Source organism: Mustela nivalis (assembly GCF_964662115.1).
Source record: "Mustela nivalis genome assembly, chromosome: 7".
Taxonomy (NCBI): Eukaryota; Metazoa; Chordata; class Mammalia; order Carnivora; family Mustelidae; genus Mustela; species Mustela nivalis.
Window position 1 is genome coordinate 7,897,754 of NC_139026.1, and position 16,918 is coordinate 7,914,671.

Consider the following 16,918-nt stretch of genomic DNA (forward strand, 5'->3'; position numbering starts at 1 on the left):
TCACATACGTACAGAGCCTTAATGCAAACGGTGTTTTTTACCGGGCAGCCACACAGAAAGCCACTGTTTGAAGTTACCCAATATTCTATCTAACTTCAGCTTATACATAGGAACTTCTTGGCCTAAAAACAACAGCAACTATTTTCTGTAAGCAAAGGAGTAAAAAAAAAAAAACACACACACACACACACACACACACACAATAGCACGGAGGTTCAAGATGCTGCTCTGTTTGGGGGAGGAGATGGGGAGGAGGGCGAGGGACCCTGCGCTAGGTGTCCGCCTTATCACAGCGGTCCAGGACGGTCCAGGACGTTGCTCAGACTCACCACCATTCAGTCTGGTTTTGACATAAATGGCATATAAGAGGCATAAATGGATAACCCAAATGCACTTCTAAAGGAAAACAAAAATGGAAGGGATTAGTTTCCATATTGATTAAAAACAAAACAAAACACAGTACTTCACGGAACAGCTGACATCCCAAACTCCTACAGGGCTCTTCACAGAACACCAGGCTCCCCTCTGACCGCTGAAATGAAACTGCAGCAACTAAAAAAAAAACCACGGCTCACTCTCCAGCGTGAACAAGGTTTGTTGGGTTCCGACCACAATTCAAGATAATTTCTATCTTCCCTGGTTATTACTTAAAAGGTCTAATTAGTGACTACAAAGCAATCTAAATCAATAGGATGATTAAATAAAAATCTTTGAACCTGCTTTTTACGAACCACTCATATTTAGTAAATATTATACTAGCCCAGGACGGCAAGAAATACGAAATGAGTGTAACAGTATAAGGCCAAACAGCTTGCGGATGACCAAAGCACACAGGAAGTAATTAGCCCTTCGGCACTGCTTTCCCCTCTCAAACACCTCCACTGATGCTAGATGGCTGGGACCACTTACCAAAAGCTTCCAAGAACACTCAAATTCTAATTTCATTATCTCTCTGCCTGGAGCCACCATCAACCCACTGACTCCAAAATTCAACAAGATCAAAAAAGGGGCAGGAGAACTCCCATCTCTGCAACTGAATGTGCTTTTCGTGTAAGCCTCTGCACCTAGCAATTCTGACATGTGACACAAATTGGCACGCTGAAGAACTTAACAGTCTTATCCGTAACTGGCCAACATGCCATTCTATTGACTTAAGCCAAAAACAATTTTTAAAATTTGTTTTAAATTTTGGAATCTGTGCACTTGCATAAAAATAAAAAGTTCACCTCCTCACATGCAAAGTTAGGATTTGACCCTCCCAATTCCACTAAAAATTCCACTAGCAGAATCCAACATGTATTCTAAGAAACATCAGTCTATGAAATGCTTTGTGATGGTAAGAATGCTTTATGGTGCTTTAGCTGTTTTTAAAATGTGCATTAGCGGTAAGGTAACCCATTTACTTCTCAACAAACCCCACGGTGTCCAATATGGTAGCCACACATGGCTAGTGTGCACCTGTAATAAGACTGGTGTGACTCAGAAATGGAATTCCAATTGTATATTAGTTCAAGTACTGAAAATTTAAAGTTGATACTCATTCCCATTAATGGAAAACTTTTTGTATGTTTGGAAAAACATGGGTATGTGGGTGTACTTTTTCAACTGTAAATTTTATGAAATCTAAATACAGATCAAGTATTTCCAATAAAAATTTCATTTTCAAACTGAAATGTGTTTTAAGTATAAAATATGTACCAGATTTCGAAGCCTTAGTATAAAAAAAAAAATGTCTAACATCTGATTTTAAGTATTTAAATATTTAAGTACTTTAAAATTGATTTCAGGGACGCCTGGGTGGCTCAGTTGGTTAAGCGGCTGCCTTCGGCTCCGGTCATGATCCCAGCGTCCTGGGATCGAGTCCCGTATCGGGCTCCTTGCTCAGCAGGGAGCCTGCTTCTCCCTCTGCCTCTGCCTGTGCTCGCTGTCTCTCCCTCTCTCTCTCTGATAAATAAATAAATAAATCTTTTAAAAAATTTGATTTCATGTTATACTGAAAATATTTTGCACATATTTGGTTAAATAAAATATTTATTATTAAAATTATTTTCATGTTCCTTTTACCTTTATTTTTAAAAAAGATTTTATTTATTTATTTTACAGACAGAGATCACAAGGAGGCAGAGAGGCAGGGGAAAGCAGGCTCCCCGCAGAGCAGAGAGCACGAAGCAGGGCTCGATCCCAGGACCCTGAGATCATGACCTGAGCAGAAGGCAGAGGCTTTACCCACTGAGCCACCGAGGCACCCCCTTTTTACTTTTTAAATGTGACTCCTGGAAAATGTTAACTATCACATGACTCACATTCCATTTCTTCTTCTTCTTTTTCTTAAGTTTATTTTATTTAAGCAATCTCTATCTATATCCAACATGGGGCTGGATCCCAGGACCCCAAGATGAAGAGCCGCATGCTCTACTGGGTGAGCCAGCCAGCTGTCCCTCACATTCTATTTCTACTGAATGGTTCTGGAGTAACCTAATGATCCCCAAACCTTTCCCACTGGAACACCTCCCAACGCCAGGTTTGGGAACGCTATCGTAACCACATACTGTCCTTCCTGCTGACCACATCTGAGATTGAGAAGTCCTTTCCTCCTCTTCAGCAATGATTCCAAATGTCCGACACAATCACCTTCCTTTTCATCCCTTCCCAGGTCCTCTTTCTCTTCCTGTCCCCAAGGACCTATTCTCAGATCTCTTTTCCATTCGCTACCCATCCCTGGTGAGCTCATCCACTCGCTCGGCGTCAGCTATCATGTCTATGTGGATGACTTCCGATCCTTTATCTCCACTTCTGACCTCCTTCTCAAGCTTCAACTTCACACTGCCAGCTGCCCGCTACACAGCAGCCTCTGGGAGTCTCGCTGCCTTCGTAAACTCAGGATGTCTGTCTGACCTGGAGTACATCTTCACTCCTCCTGAAGATTCCCATCATTCCTCCTGAAATCCCGGAGTCCCTGTCCCTCTTCTAGCCACGCCACAGCAGTCTTATCCATAACTGGCCTGCATGAGTCTAAATCACCCTGGAGTCCTCTGCCCCACTGCCACTGAGAAATCCCCAAAACCACTTTGAATGCTTTGTTAACATATTTTCAAGTCCCATCTGTCTGCCATCTAAACGATGAGCAATCCAAACTCCTGAGCAGGTCTCCCGGCTTGCCTGTACATCTCTGAGCTCCCATCAACCCTTCCAGGACGTAACTAATCCTCCAGATGGACTGCTCTCCACTCTACACAATTCCCACCAACCTTTTAGGCTTAGCTCAAACGCATGCTCCTCATAAAGCCTTCGATGATCAACTTGACCAAAATTAGTCTTTCTCTTCCTTGAACTCCTTTGGTATTTCTAATGGCAACCATCATGGTAATGGGAGTATGTGGTCTTAACATCTTTATAAAATAGTGTCCTCTTAACAGCAGCTAACAGCACCTTGCACTGCACATTGCCATTTTTGGACATCTTACCAAAGAAATCACCTTGAAAAGAAAAATGCTGGAGGACTTGGGACTACTGACAATTCTCAAATCTTTATCTCCAGACAGATACGTAATAGCTCCACACCTTCATTTGGATGTCTCAGAATGCAGCAACTCCAGAACTGAACTCATAATCTAAACCCCACACCTGTCTCCCGAATGGACCCCTCCTCCGTGAATGAGACCACCATCCCATCAGTGGCCCAGGCCAGAGATGGGAGGCATCACCTTTAACTTCCCCATACTTAGTATTCAGGTGCTGTGAAATCTCCTTCTTAAATATCTCTGGATTTAACTACTTCTTCCCAACTCTGCTGCCAGTTCAGGCCACCATTACCTGGGATGCCTGCAATACTGTCTGGTCTTACACTCAACTCTCCAGCCATTTCCTGTAGTGCAACCACAGTTGTCTTTCAAAAACCTAATCTGAGCAGGTGACATTCCTGCTGAAGACCCTTCAACTATTCTTAAGATCAAAACTTTCAAACATGACTTACAGACCTTCTGCATCTGGCCAGTGTTTATCTTTATAGCTTTGCTTCCCATTTCCCAGACCATCTCTTTCCCTATGTACCTCATGTTCCAACCATATCCAAGCACTCAATATGCAGTTCTCCAAGTATGACAATGTCCTCTCTTGCCTCAGGGCCCTTGCACAAGCTGGTCCCTCTATTTGGGTTGGATGTCGGTCCCTCCCTTGTAATCATCCAACACTCCCAAACACTGGCCAGCCTCCTTGTATTTCTATTCTTTGTAACGTCAGCAATGGTACCTGGAGAAAACTTCACCCTATTCCTATACTAGCACTTATCCTAATATCCATCATGTAATAGGTACTCAATAATTACTTGCTGAATGAGTAAACAGATAATAGTTTTCTGAGTTAAAAAAAAATTCCAGGGGCACCTGGGTGACTCAGTCAGTTAAGCATGTGTCTTTGGCTCAGGTGGGCTCCCTGCTCTGTGGGAAGCCTGCTTCTCCCTCTCCCTCTGTAGTTCCCCCTGCCTGGGCTCTCTCTTTCTGCCAAATAAATAAATAAAAAATATATATATTTTTTAATTCTCAAGTCATTGAATGAAAGCCATTTCTAGGACATCTATATTTATTTGACACCATTGTAAAGTGGGCAATTGACCTAAGTTTTTATCTGTCTTTTGAATCAAAACTATTAAGTTTCATTAAATAAACAGAATTTACAGGTATAGGCTCAGAATAATCACAACGAAGGAGAAAACACTGTATTTTATGTTCTCCCTGGTAAACTTGGGACCAACTCATCTGAAACTGTTGAGAACCTTTTGATGCAAAACGCAGAATGTATGAAAAGCAGCCAAACAAATGTGGCTACATCACAGAGGCAGAGCCTGCAGGAAACTGGAGAGCCTGAAGAGACGACATCAGACCCCAGGAATGCAGGTAGGGACTTTTTAATAAAAATAAATGGCTCAGCACTACTCCTGTCCTTATCCAGCCTGAAGCTCAGAGCACACGATTCATGATCCCGTGAGCCAGGAGAAAGAATGGAGGCATCTGTGGGGCCAAAAAACTCTTTCTGGTTTATTTAACAAAGGGAGACAGAGCAAAGGGGAAGGAAATACTTACTAAGCAAGGCAGCTAGGTGCCAGCTCTTACATACATTTCCTTTACGGTTCACAACAGTGTATTATCCCCATTTTACCGATGAAGAAATGGGGACTTACGGTCACATAGCTGGTCCTGGGGACCTTACACTCCAGTCTAACGCCAACCTGTTAAGCCCAGTTCTAGATGCTGGGGACTGAGCAACAAGCAAAACAAAAATCTGCTCTCAGGAAAGGGTATGGTTTTGTGGGGAGTGGTGCATGATACACAAATAATGTAATTTCAGATAGTGATACAATTAAGGGATATTAAAACAGTAGAAGTGAGGAATGTGGCAGAGTAAGGAGGGAGGCAAGTTAGGTTGCAAAGTTTGCAGGGCTCATTTAAAAGAGAATTCTGAGGAGATACTTTTGCATGGCCAAAGGAAATGGAGAATAAAGTGATTATCTCGTCCAACCTTCAATGGAAATCTCTGGAACTACCAGAAGCAAACATTAACATTCATTTCCTGATTCTCAGCAGAGACTAGGAGATGAAAGGAGCTACAGTGTTATCCTAGTCCTAACCCAAAGCGATCGGTTAGATAGTCATCAGATGGTGAGTATTTCCACACAAACCAAGGGTTAGTTCAGGGCGAAGGGCTGACCAAATTAATTCTTACACTTACAACAGTGACAACACCTACAACAGTACCCGACACACGCCACGGCGTTAATAAATGAGAGCTGAACGACTATATGAAGGAAGAAGGAAAGAAAATGTTAAAATGTCACTGTCATGGCTTAAATCCCTTTTCAGGCCAAGAGGCTTCAGTTCACCCCAGCCCACTCCACCACCAGACTCCACCACAAGAAGAGCGTGAGAGAAGGTGACTTCTCTCACAAACAAAACTGTACGAGGAAACAATCAGCATATGCTTCCCCCTCCCCAACCAAAGATGTCAGAAACCCCACCTTTAAATCACAAGTTACACTTAGTGAAAGTCTAATAACCCAAATGATGACCAAAAATGAGTAATTACTTAGCTGTTTTAAATAAGGGCTCTCTTAATGCAGGTGTTCTGGATACTTCTGTGTCAGGTACCTGCTCTCACTACCGCACCCGCAGCACCAAGCTATGATGGCCTCGTTATCTGATGATCTTCCTTGCTAGATTGGTACTTCTTGAGGGCAGGAACAAGGTCCATTCATCTGTATTTCCTCAGGGCCTTACCCAGTTTAAACTGGACATGGTTAGGCTAAGAACCATGGTTATGCTAAGAACCACGATTATGCCAATGTAGAAAAATTAAATTTCTCCAAAACGTTCCAGACATGGGGTGTAGGGTTAGGGTGAGGCCTACCCACTGCCACTGTGATCTGCGGAGCCTTCTCTGAAGGCCTCACCATCACACATCACTCTGTGAGCATCTCTTGCACAGGTGATGAACTGGAAAAGCCTTAGAAGTCTCTGCTTCAGTTTTTAGAAGTTTGTTTTTGAAGGACGGCAGTAGTGGTGACAAAGAACAAATGGCTGTTCAAAGCTGAATGAGAGTTGAGTTTGCCACTAAATATCAAAGATGCTGACGCTTCCTTTCTGGAACCCGGATGGAAGGACAGACACAGTGTAAGAACAAGATACCACTTCTGATAGGTTAGCACTACCAATTTTTGTGATGTTTCAGTAGATCTTAATAATGAATCTATGACACTTCTTTCAGAGACAGAGCAGTGTTGTGAATAATGACATTACTATAGGATCACCAGTAGAACCAGCATAAGGAGATATGGACGGTGGGGGGGGGGGTGTCCTAAGTAAGAATCACATACATTTTCTCTGGTAAGAAACTTCCTCTGCATACACTGTCTCGTTTTTAAGAACCGTAACATGCAAGTTCTAATCTCCTTGGGTTCTGCTCTTCTAACACATCAGTCATGTCACTATAAAGCTTTTTAAGCTCTTCATTTCGCCCTATCAACAGAAAGAAAGCTTCGACAAAAGGCACAAATTAAACACTATCCATCTGCACGCTTGATTTCTTATTCATTTTTATTTGCTTCCGAATGACCACAGTTTTGGTGTGCCATCAGGATTGGCTCTGCAGGAACTTAGATCCAAAATGGCAGCTGAGCTTCTGAAACTCACCAGAGCCATAACGCTTAACATACGTGAAACCAGGTCTTATGTATGTCACTTTTCAACCTGTCTAGGAGATAAGAATATTTATAAAAACATTTCAGAGACTCAGATGGCATTCTGCTCACATTTGTTCGATCATCCTCCTCCTTGCGGGAGAACAGGCACCCTGCTTTTGGTTCCTCGGTCCCACAAACTGAATTAACCTGCTATTCACATGTTTACACAGTCCACAAAAGCAAGCTAATGGCAAAACATGGAAAGCTTAGGTTTTTCTCACTCTCCTCCTCTAAGGCCAACTTAGGAAATGGGTGTAAAATGAATCACCTAACAGGTAAAGCCCCAAATAAGCGCTTTCCTTTTCAGAAAAAATAACAATAATGAGAGCTTTAATTTTCTTGAGGTCCACCACAAAGCAACACTCTTTATCACTATGGTAATTTCTATGTCTTTTCCTTTAAATTCAAGCTGCAAAGAAATTTTTTAAGAGAAATTTGTTCCAGATACCTCTTTAATAGAATGTTTCCAAACCCCTCTTACACAAAAGCTGAACTTATATCACTAAAAGATGTACGCTGAATTTAAACTGTCACTTCTCTACTTATTTCCATTACTAATATAATAACATTAATTCTAAAAAAACAATAAAATACTTGCTCTTTAGAGATGGAGAACTTTAATTATCTTTATGTATTCAAATGCAGAGTCTTTTTGTTAAATTAGCGTGAAAGTCCCTTCATCTACACACAATTGGCCCAAAGAAACAGGCCATTTTCAGCACAAGGGGCCAATCCATTTGAACAGTGAATAAAGCTTTTGAAAGCACTACACACCCTCTTCCAGACTGTCAAATTTTCAAAACGGGCCAGCATTTCTTCCATTTTTTTTTTTTTAACACTTGCAGGACCAACAAGCATCTTATAATTAGATTAATTAAAAAGGAAACAAAAACACTGCTCCCTTCTGATCAAAATTATTCCATTTTGCTTAATTAGCTTTAATCCAAGTCTACATATTTAATGATGGGGATATGACAATTCCATCCATTTGCATATTTTAAATGCCTTTCTAAACTATACTTTGTAACAGATTTAGAAGAACAGTCTCTTTCTCATGCCAGTATGCCACGCATAAATCAGGAGGATACAAATTAGGAAAAAAAAGAAAAAAGAAAAGAAAACAAGGCCTCTCAGAGCCAGGGATGTGCTGAGGGGGTGGGGTAATTTACTCAGGGGTGGGGGCAATTTCCCCGCCACATCACAAACTACGATCCTTTCAGCCCACCAGACGAGAGAAGCATTACATCACACTCTTACAATGATAGGGGGAGGTGGCTCTGAGAAAGCAAGTTTTCAGCTTTCTTCCCTCCCTGCTCCTAGGCTTTCTAGAATCCTGTACTGGGAGTAATGGAATTTAACTTGAGGGCACCGCACGGTTTCGGGGGTAACTAACATACACATCCATACAGCTACCTATTTATGTGACCCTAAATGACCACTTCAACAATGGATACCTGACCCAAACAGGCAAACACAACACATATACACACACACACACACACACACACACACGCTGAATTTGCACTGAAAAGCCCAGTTCGTCTGTGTAAAATTAAACAAAAATGTTAACCCGTGAGAAATGGAAGAGGCCAGTCTACCGGGAGAAGCTGATAAAGAATTCATTTCTAATGGGGTGAATAGCTGTTTAGATCTTTAACACACCATGTTTACAAGACAGTCCTACCATTTGGTTCGAACCACGATCAAAATAAAAGCGCATCTGGCTGCACATTTGAGAACACACACACAGACCCAGTGCAAATGAGCGCGCGCAGCGAAGACAGGGGTGATCCACACATTGCTTGGGAGGTTTTCAAGCAGGGGAATCTACAAACCCCAAACCTCCTGGTGTTCACTCGCCCCCAGCCTGATGTTTAAAATGTATCAGGTCTTATTTTAGGTTCTACATCTCTCTAGGAAGGATGGCCTAGCTTTAAGGGAGAAGAAAAAAAAAAAAAAGGCTTTCCCGTGGTAGTGCTTGCCCTCCCAGATCCTTTGTCGGCCTTAGCAGCCGAAAGAATGCAAACCCATTTATATTTATGCAAATTTTTGCAGCAGATTTAAGGGGGCAGGGAGAGGTCTGTGTTTTTTAAAAACCTCTTTCTAAATATCAAATTTCCAGTTATTCGTAGTTTCATTTATTTGCAAGAAGAAATGAGGATGAAAATCTGTATATAAATTAAAAGTGCAATTAAATCACTTCAAAATTTAAATATTCTACCAAGGCTTTTCCATTTCTAAAATGCCGAACCAAAAGTACATCACGGGTCTGATTTACACAGATTCACGAAATGTCTGAAGCCAGTCTCCATGCTAGACAAATGTCCATTTGCAACACCACTAGTGAAAACGGTTAGACAAGATCCATATAAATCAATTGGTTTAAAAAAATTGAAAATATTTACCAACCTCATAAAGTGCAGCAGTGCTTAAATCCAGCAAATTGAGGCATACAAGGTAGAAATGGAAATGAAAAAAGGTCCAAAAAATGATTTCTTTTTGTCTATCTGTTTTTTTGTATTTTAAATATTCAGAAACCAGCAGAGACTCTGTCGGCCATTTTGGCTTGAACTAACTCTCTCTCACTCACTCTCCCTCTTGCTCTCTCTCTCCCCCTCTGTCTCTAAAGGAAGCAGCTTTTTGTGACCTTCAAATAGAGGCGGATCATGTGACTTCGGGTAGGTTTGTCAATCAGGAAAGGGGAGGGAGCTGGGGTTGAAACTGCCTTAAAGGGAAAGCAGCCCTTTTCCACTCACTTTCATTTGTGAAAGGCTGTTATCTCATACTCTCCGCCTACACACACTGAATGTGAAAGTGGCAACAGCATAAGGGTAACAGATGAATAAAATATAAAAACCTTTATTGGTTTATAGAAATATGCTCAGTTGCTAACGATTCTTGCAGATCCTAGAGCTTGGCTTCCTTGCTACAGTTATTCTCTAGTTGTTTGGGCAAGCATGGGCTGGCAAACTGCTCTTTAAAAGGGGGCTTAAACAATGCTTTAGCCAAACAAGAGACTAGTTTTTAAAGATTAAGGCGAAATACAGGGCACAACTGATCTCTGACAAGCTCCTAAAATGCACGGGAGAAGACTAAAAGGAAACGCACCCAAGTACAAACGGAAACTGGCAATTCAGAGAGGTTAAGTGACTAATCTCAAATCACACAGCGAGACAGAAGCAGAACAGGGACCGGTCTCCCAACTGAAGTTCACATGTATTCTTTTGGGTGTATGTGTGTTAGATACCTCCTCCCCCAGACCTCCCCCAAAAATCGATGCTGCAGCTTTAGAGAGCTGACTTCCTCTAGGATAGGGAAGATTCCAGGCCTGGTTAATCCCCTCTCCCACCTGAGGAAGGAGCTCTGCAGCTGACAAGAGTAAGGATGAAATTTAAAACCTACCTACTTTCCCTATCATACCCGGTCCCTTCTCCTGGCTACATGCACTCTTGATTTACACACACCTAAGAAAGCCAGACTGGGTTTGCGTCTCTTGCCCTGGGGCCAACAGGCTGTGCAAACTTAGTTAGGCAAATCCCTTCACCTCCCCACGCTCAGTTTTCTGACTGGAATGTAAAGACTGGACCTTACTAGATGGTATCTTTGGTTCCTTTCCGCTCAAAAACACTGCACTTGGCTTCTTTCTTTTAGCAGTTCTGTTCATCTTATCCTTGCCATCTCGAAAGTAAGTCATTACTCCAGGAATGCCTTCTTGACCCTCTTGGTGGAGACCAGGCCTCCCTATCCAACACTCCCATGACATCCTTCACGGCTTCTTTGTAACATTGGTCAGAATCACCATTTATTGTTTGCGTAAAAATTTCCCTATTGTTGCTCTTCCTACGGTGTGTATAAGGACAAACACCACATCTTCCCTCACTGCTGCCTGAGGCCCCATGCAGTAGGTGAATGAATGAATGAATGAATGACCTGGACTTCCATTCAGAAGTGCGGGGCAAGAGGAGATTCGCCACCCAAATAGAAAGAACGGAAGTCACAGCGTTTCCAGGAACTCCCCTCCATCTATCTGTTCGAAGGACTGCTTTGGAAATAAAACAACTACGCCACAGAGAGCAGGCAAAAGTGCCCCGCGACTCAAAACTCCATCCATCTCCAAAAACCAAGAACAGTGGGATCCCCAGTGTGAGTTCCCAAATGAACAAGGCTGACCAAGTGTAACCTGACACGCCAGCCATCCGGCAGGGAACCTGTGGAGTCTGCAAGCCCAGCCTTCCTCGAAAAGGAACCTATGATTCCTTCCTAAATCCCACACGTTTGTCATCCTGGCTTTTGGGTCTCGTCTTCCTATAGACTTCCTCCCTTGCTTTTTCCATTCCGACGGAAGAACAGGAAAGGAGCTGTTTCAGGACAGGCGGAGCCAATGCCTCAATGATCTGGCTGGCATAAAAGGCTTCCACTGTCTTCTCGCCGCCCAGCCCGGAGTAGGGCAAGAGCCAGGACCCAGACTGACAATTGAGTTGTAGGCAAAAGCAGGAAACTCCTTGGATGGAAATTTTGAATATTTAGTCTATTTTTATCCTTCCAATACCTTCCAGATGAGTTACGGAAAGCTTACTTATGTGGCGCATGCGCCCCATGTTCAAACGCATGGAGACTGTACAGCTGCCTTGTTTTAATTTGGGATGGACATGGTTTCCTTATAATTTTGCTAAGTTTCCATTTCCCAATGCAGAATATTATTGTATAAATATATGTATGTGTGTATGTGCCACCTTAAAAGTGCTAAACAAGCTGCATGAAAGGCCAGAAAACATAACCACGTTTAGAAACAAAATATTAATTCTATTTTCAAAGAATAGGATCAATGTTTCCTTCAACTTCTAGAGAGCTTTGTTTTGTGAGATACCTCTAGCCTTAAAGCAATTAGTTCACTTGCTCATCTGAAGGAATAGCTGAAATAGGGGCGCCTGGGTGGCTCAGTGGGTTAAAGTCTCTGCCTTCGGCTCAGGTCATGATGTCAGGGTCCTGGGATCGAGCCCTACATTGGGCTCTCCGCTCAGCGCTGCTCCCCACCCCATCACCACCTGCCTCTCTGCCTACCTGTGATCTCTGTCTGTCAAATAAATAAATAAAATCTAAAAAAAAAAGAAAAAGAAAAAGAAAAGAAATAGCTGAAATAAACCCATTACTTTCACTGTATTTCCAGACATTTTGGACTTCGTGATATATTTGCTGTACTTTTTCATATTGACCATAAGACAGTGTTTTTAAACTGTACTATCTATTATAATATGAGGATACAAAGTAACAAAAAAGTTTCACTTTTTTTTAAAGGTTTTATTCATTTATTCATAAGAGACAAGAGAGAGGCAAAGAGCAGGGAGCCCGATGGGGGACCCAATCCCAGGACTGGGATCATGACCCGAACCAAAGGCAGATGCTCAACTGAGTCCCCAGGTGCCCCCAAAGTTTACTTTTTTATAAACAAATAACCCAAAACTTAGACATAGACACTCATATGTGTGTTATCTTTCAAAGTTGGCCCCTTAGTGACAATATACTGAAATATTTTTACTAGGAAACAAGATGAAAAAATAATGAACTGGGGCACCTGGGGGGCTCACGTGGTTAAGCGCCTGACTCTTGGTATCAGCTCAGGTCATGATCTCAGGGTCATGAGATCAAACAGGAGCCTGTTTAAGATTCTCCCTCTCCCTCTGCCCCTCCCCCCAAACCAAAATAAATAGGGATGCCTGGGTGGCTCAGTCAGTTAAGTGTCTGTCTTTAGCTTAGGTCATGATCCTGGGGTCCTGGGATCGAACTCTACATCAGGCTCCTTGCTCAGAGGGGAGCCTACTTCTCTCTCTGGCTGCCACTCCCCCTGCTTGTGTGCTCTCTCTCTCATTCTGACAAATAAATAAATAAATAAATAAAATCTTTAATAAAAGAAAGAAAGAGAACTGAACATTTAACTCAACAATCTAGAAAACAAGTAACAAACCAAAAAGAAATTTATAATGATAAAAGCATAAACATAAAGCAAAATCAAAGAAGAGTAGACTAATCAAACTAACACCTTTTTTGCTCTAAAAAATATAGGTATATAATCCTTTGGAAAATCTCATCAATTGGGCAGCTGGGTGGCTCAGTTGGTTAAGCATCTGCCTTCAGCTCAGGTTATGATCTTAAGGTCCTGGGATCAAGTCCTGCATCAGGACTCTACTACTCAGCAAGGGGTCTGCTTCTCCCTCTCCCTCTGCCCCCAACTCATGTTCTCTCTCACTCTCTAAAATAAATAAAATCTTAAAAAAAAAAAAAAAAGGAAAATCTGATCAAATTTTTAAAAAGGAAGAGGGAAGTCATAAATTAACATTAGGGCTCAGAAAGAAGGCATTATAACTACAGATCTGGAGAGTATTTTCTTTTTAAATTAATTAATTATTTATTTATTTGACAGAGCGAGATCACAAGTAGACAGAGAGGCAGGCAAAGAGAGAGAGAGAGAGAAGCAGGTTCCCTGCTGAGCAGAAAGCCCAATGCGGGACTCGATCCCAGAACCCTGAGATCATGACCTGAGCTGAAGGCAGCAGCTTAACTCACTGAGTCACCCAGGTGCCCCTGGAGAGTAATTTTTTTTTTTTAAGATTTATTTTTTTTTAGAGAGAGGAGCATGAGCATGAGCAGGGGGAGGGGCAGAGAGAGGGCAATACAGAAGCAGACTCCCTGTTGAGTGTGGAGTCTGACACAGGGCTCAATCTCACAACCCCAAGATCATGACCTGAGCTGAAATCAAGGGTCAGATGCTTAACCAACTGAGCCACCCAGGTACCCTGGAGAATATTTTTTAAATTTTAAGAGAATTATACATTACTTCACATCAATAAACTTGAAGAGTAAATAAAATAGAGGGAAAATAAAGAATAATCAAGGAAAATAGAAATTACTAAAATCAATTCAAGAAAAATTATGAAAATAACAACAAAAACCCACAGCAGAAATCTGTAAGGTATTCCAAGAAGTAGCCACTAAAACTACATCAGGCACAAATGGTTTTCTGGGTGAATTCTACCAAACTTCTATCAGATAATTTCCATGTCATCCCTACTATTCCCAAACTTATGGAGACAACAGGGAAAGCTTCCTAATTTCTTCTCTGTGGCTAACATATTCCTGATATCCATCTGAACTGAGATGGTACAAAAAATAAAACTATAGATCAATCTTCACTTGCGAAGACAAATATAAAAATCCTAAGTAAAATATCAACAAATAGAATTCGGCAGTTTTAAAAGAACAGTTCCCTATGACCACTCAGGGTTTATACCAACAATACAAGGATGGTTAAATTACAAAATCTATTAACATAACTTCACTTGTTCAACAAGTATGTGCTCAATGCTTTCTGTGTGCCTGAGTCCATGCTAGTTGAGTTAGTGAACCGTACCAGAAAGGTTCTTGTCCATGTGCAGCCAACATCCTTGCAGGAGAAGGAAATCACTGATGAGGAAATGAAGTGTTTGACGGCATACAGAATAACTAAGGGAGGTTCACTTTAGATAAGGTGGTTAGGGAGGGCTTATCTCAGGCTGGACATTTAAACTGAGTTCAAAAGCAACCTGCTAGCTTAAAAGAACAAGAGGGATGATCAGGAGGCTAGAACATGTGAGCAGGGGAGCAAAGTATGAGATGCATCTGAGAGTAAGAGGAGCTAGATCATACTGGGTCTTGCAGGCCACGATAAGGATGTTCTTTTAAGAACAGTGGACAGTCGGATGCCTGGGTGGCTCAGTCAGTTGAGCCTCTGGCTCAGGTCATGGTCTCAGGGTCCTGGGATCAAGTCCCACATTGGGCTCCTTGCCCAGCCAGGAGCCTGCTTATCCCTCTGCCTGCCACTTCCCCCTGCTTGTGTACTCTATCTCCCTCCCTCTCTTGGACAAATAAATAAAATAAAAATATTTTTAAAAAGAAACAAAAGAAGAGTGGAAAGTCACAGAAGAATTTTAAAACAGGAGACCAAATGGCACTATTTTATCCATTACTCATTTTCTACTTAAGGACTATCGTCTACCAGCTTGTCAGGAGACTAGGAAAATATTTAGGACCTGAAAAAATATACTTCCAAGTCGAAGATACAAAAAGAAAATTATAACCACAAAAATTAATAAAGGCTTAAATGTCCTGAAATATAACCACCCAGGAATTTTTTTTTCTTTTTCTCTTAACCCAGGGCCTCATCTCATGATCCTGAGATCAAGACCTGAGCTGGGATCAAGAGTCAGATGCTTAACTGACTGAGCCACCCAGGTGCCCCAAACCCAAGACTTTCATTCACTGTTAAATTTGGGATTTACACTTGATCTAAGCCAAAAGGCAGAGACATTTGAAAACAATTCTCACTTTACAAAAATTCCTAAAAATGCTAACTGTTAAAAAAATCTCAGGTAATTATAAATTAAGTTAGTTATTTGTAGCCAAAGAACTTCAGTAGCAAAATTATTAATATCCTTTAAACACATAATAGCAAAAATAAATAAAACCACAAGTTTAATATGGAACCTGGGTACCTTTTACTGGATATCCTATAAAGTGGGGCAAAGTCTCCAAACCCTCCCTAAGTACGCATTTCAAGGACCCATGGAGGTCTTACCACCACTTTAGGAGAGACAGGATCAGATTAATGTTTTGAAAGGCTCATCCTGCTCATACATGGAGAATACACTCTACAAGATCCAGAGAAGAAGCAGAGAGACAAACTGGCAGGCAACTGTAGCCATCTAGGTGAGGGAGTGACCACCTAGAGGGGGGAGAGGTGGGGAATATATTTAGAAGGTACAAGTGAGTCTATCATCAGATTAGTAGTTGTTGTTAAGAATAATAGCTGTGACCATGAAATAAAGTAAGGCCAATCAACTCTTTCAAAAATAAGACTTCAAATTCTGGACCTACCACTCATTCATACAGTCAAGAAACTTTTTGGTTTTTGTGCAAATTTTAAAGTGTCCACCACACATTATATACTGTGCTAGAATGAGGCCCTGGGGGATACAAAGATGACTTTTAACACCCTCAAGGACAGAAACATAGTTATTTTAACAGTATGGCAGGGGTGCCTGGATGGCTCTTCAGTTAAGTGTCTGACTCATGATTTCAGCTCAGGTCATGATCTCAGGGTTGTGAGACCGAGCCTGGTGTTGGGCTCCGCACTAGGCGTGGTGCCTACTTAAGATTCTCCCTCTCCCTCTCACCTGCCCCCTTAAAAAACAGCGCGGTAAGTGCCATAAATAAAGAACAGAGACACAAGATAGTTATGCCGCAGGAATACAAAGAACTAAGTGCTGGGAGAGTCACAGAAGATTTCACAGGGGATATGTGATTATGAACAGAGTCTAAAAAATGAGTAGGAGTTTGCCATGGAGAAAACATAGAAAAGGTAAAGACTTTTCTAAGTTTATCAACTTCCAGTACTATCAAATGCTGGCAACAACAAAGGCTGACAAGAAACAATACAAATTTAAGAGCTAAGTTTTTCAGGATTCTTAAATCCCAACAAAATGAGAAGGTGGATATAGTAGCCAAAGCTTCTAGCTGGAAAACAGAATGTTAGCATTTATACTCTTACTACATTTAGAAATTAGAATGCTAGCAGACCTAATTTTAGGAAACATTAAAAAAAATTCTCAAATTCTTTAGAACCAAAACTCCAAGATCAAATTTGCATTTAGAGGA

The 16,918-nt window shown here is 41.5% G+C and overlaps 1 protein-coding gene across 22 annotated transcripts in view; it reads right to left on the reverse strand.

The window, feature by feature from the left end:
* TNRC6B (trinucleotide repeat containing adaptor 6B) overlaps positions 1 to 16,918 on the reverse strand; it is a 261,328-nt gene that overhangs the window by 129,288 nt on the left and 115,122 nt on the right. For 5 of the 22 annotated variants that reach the window (XM_082739921.1, XM_082739918.1, XM_082739920.1 and 2 more), the window contains exon 1: positions 9,641 to 9,865. The exons of 15 other annotated variants lie outside the window; for them this stretch is intronic. In XM_082739921.1, coding sequence (XP_082596047.1) covers positions 9,641 to 9,645 — 5 coding nt within the window. In that variant the 5' untranslated portion in view covers positions 9,646 to 9,865. Of the gene's footprint in view, positions 1 to 9,640; positions 9,871 to 16,918 lie in introns of those variants that run through there. 2 more of the 22 variants (XM_082739925.1, XM_082739937.1) reach the window with 2 other exon arrangements.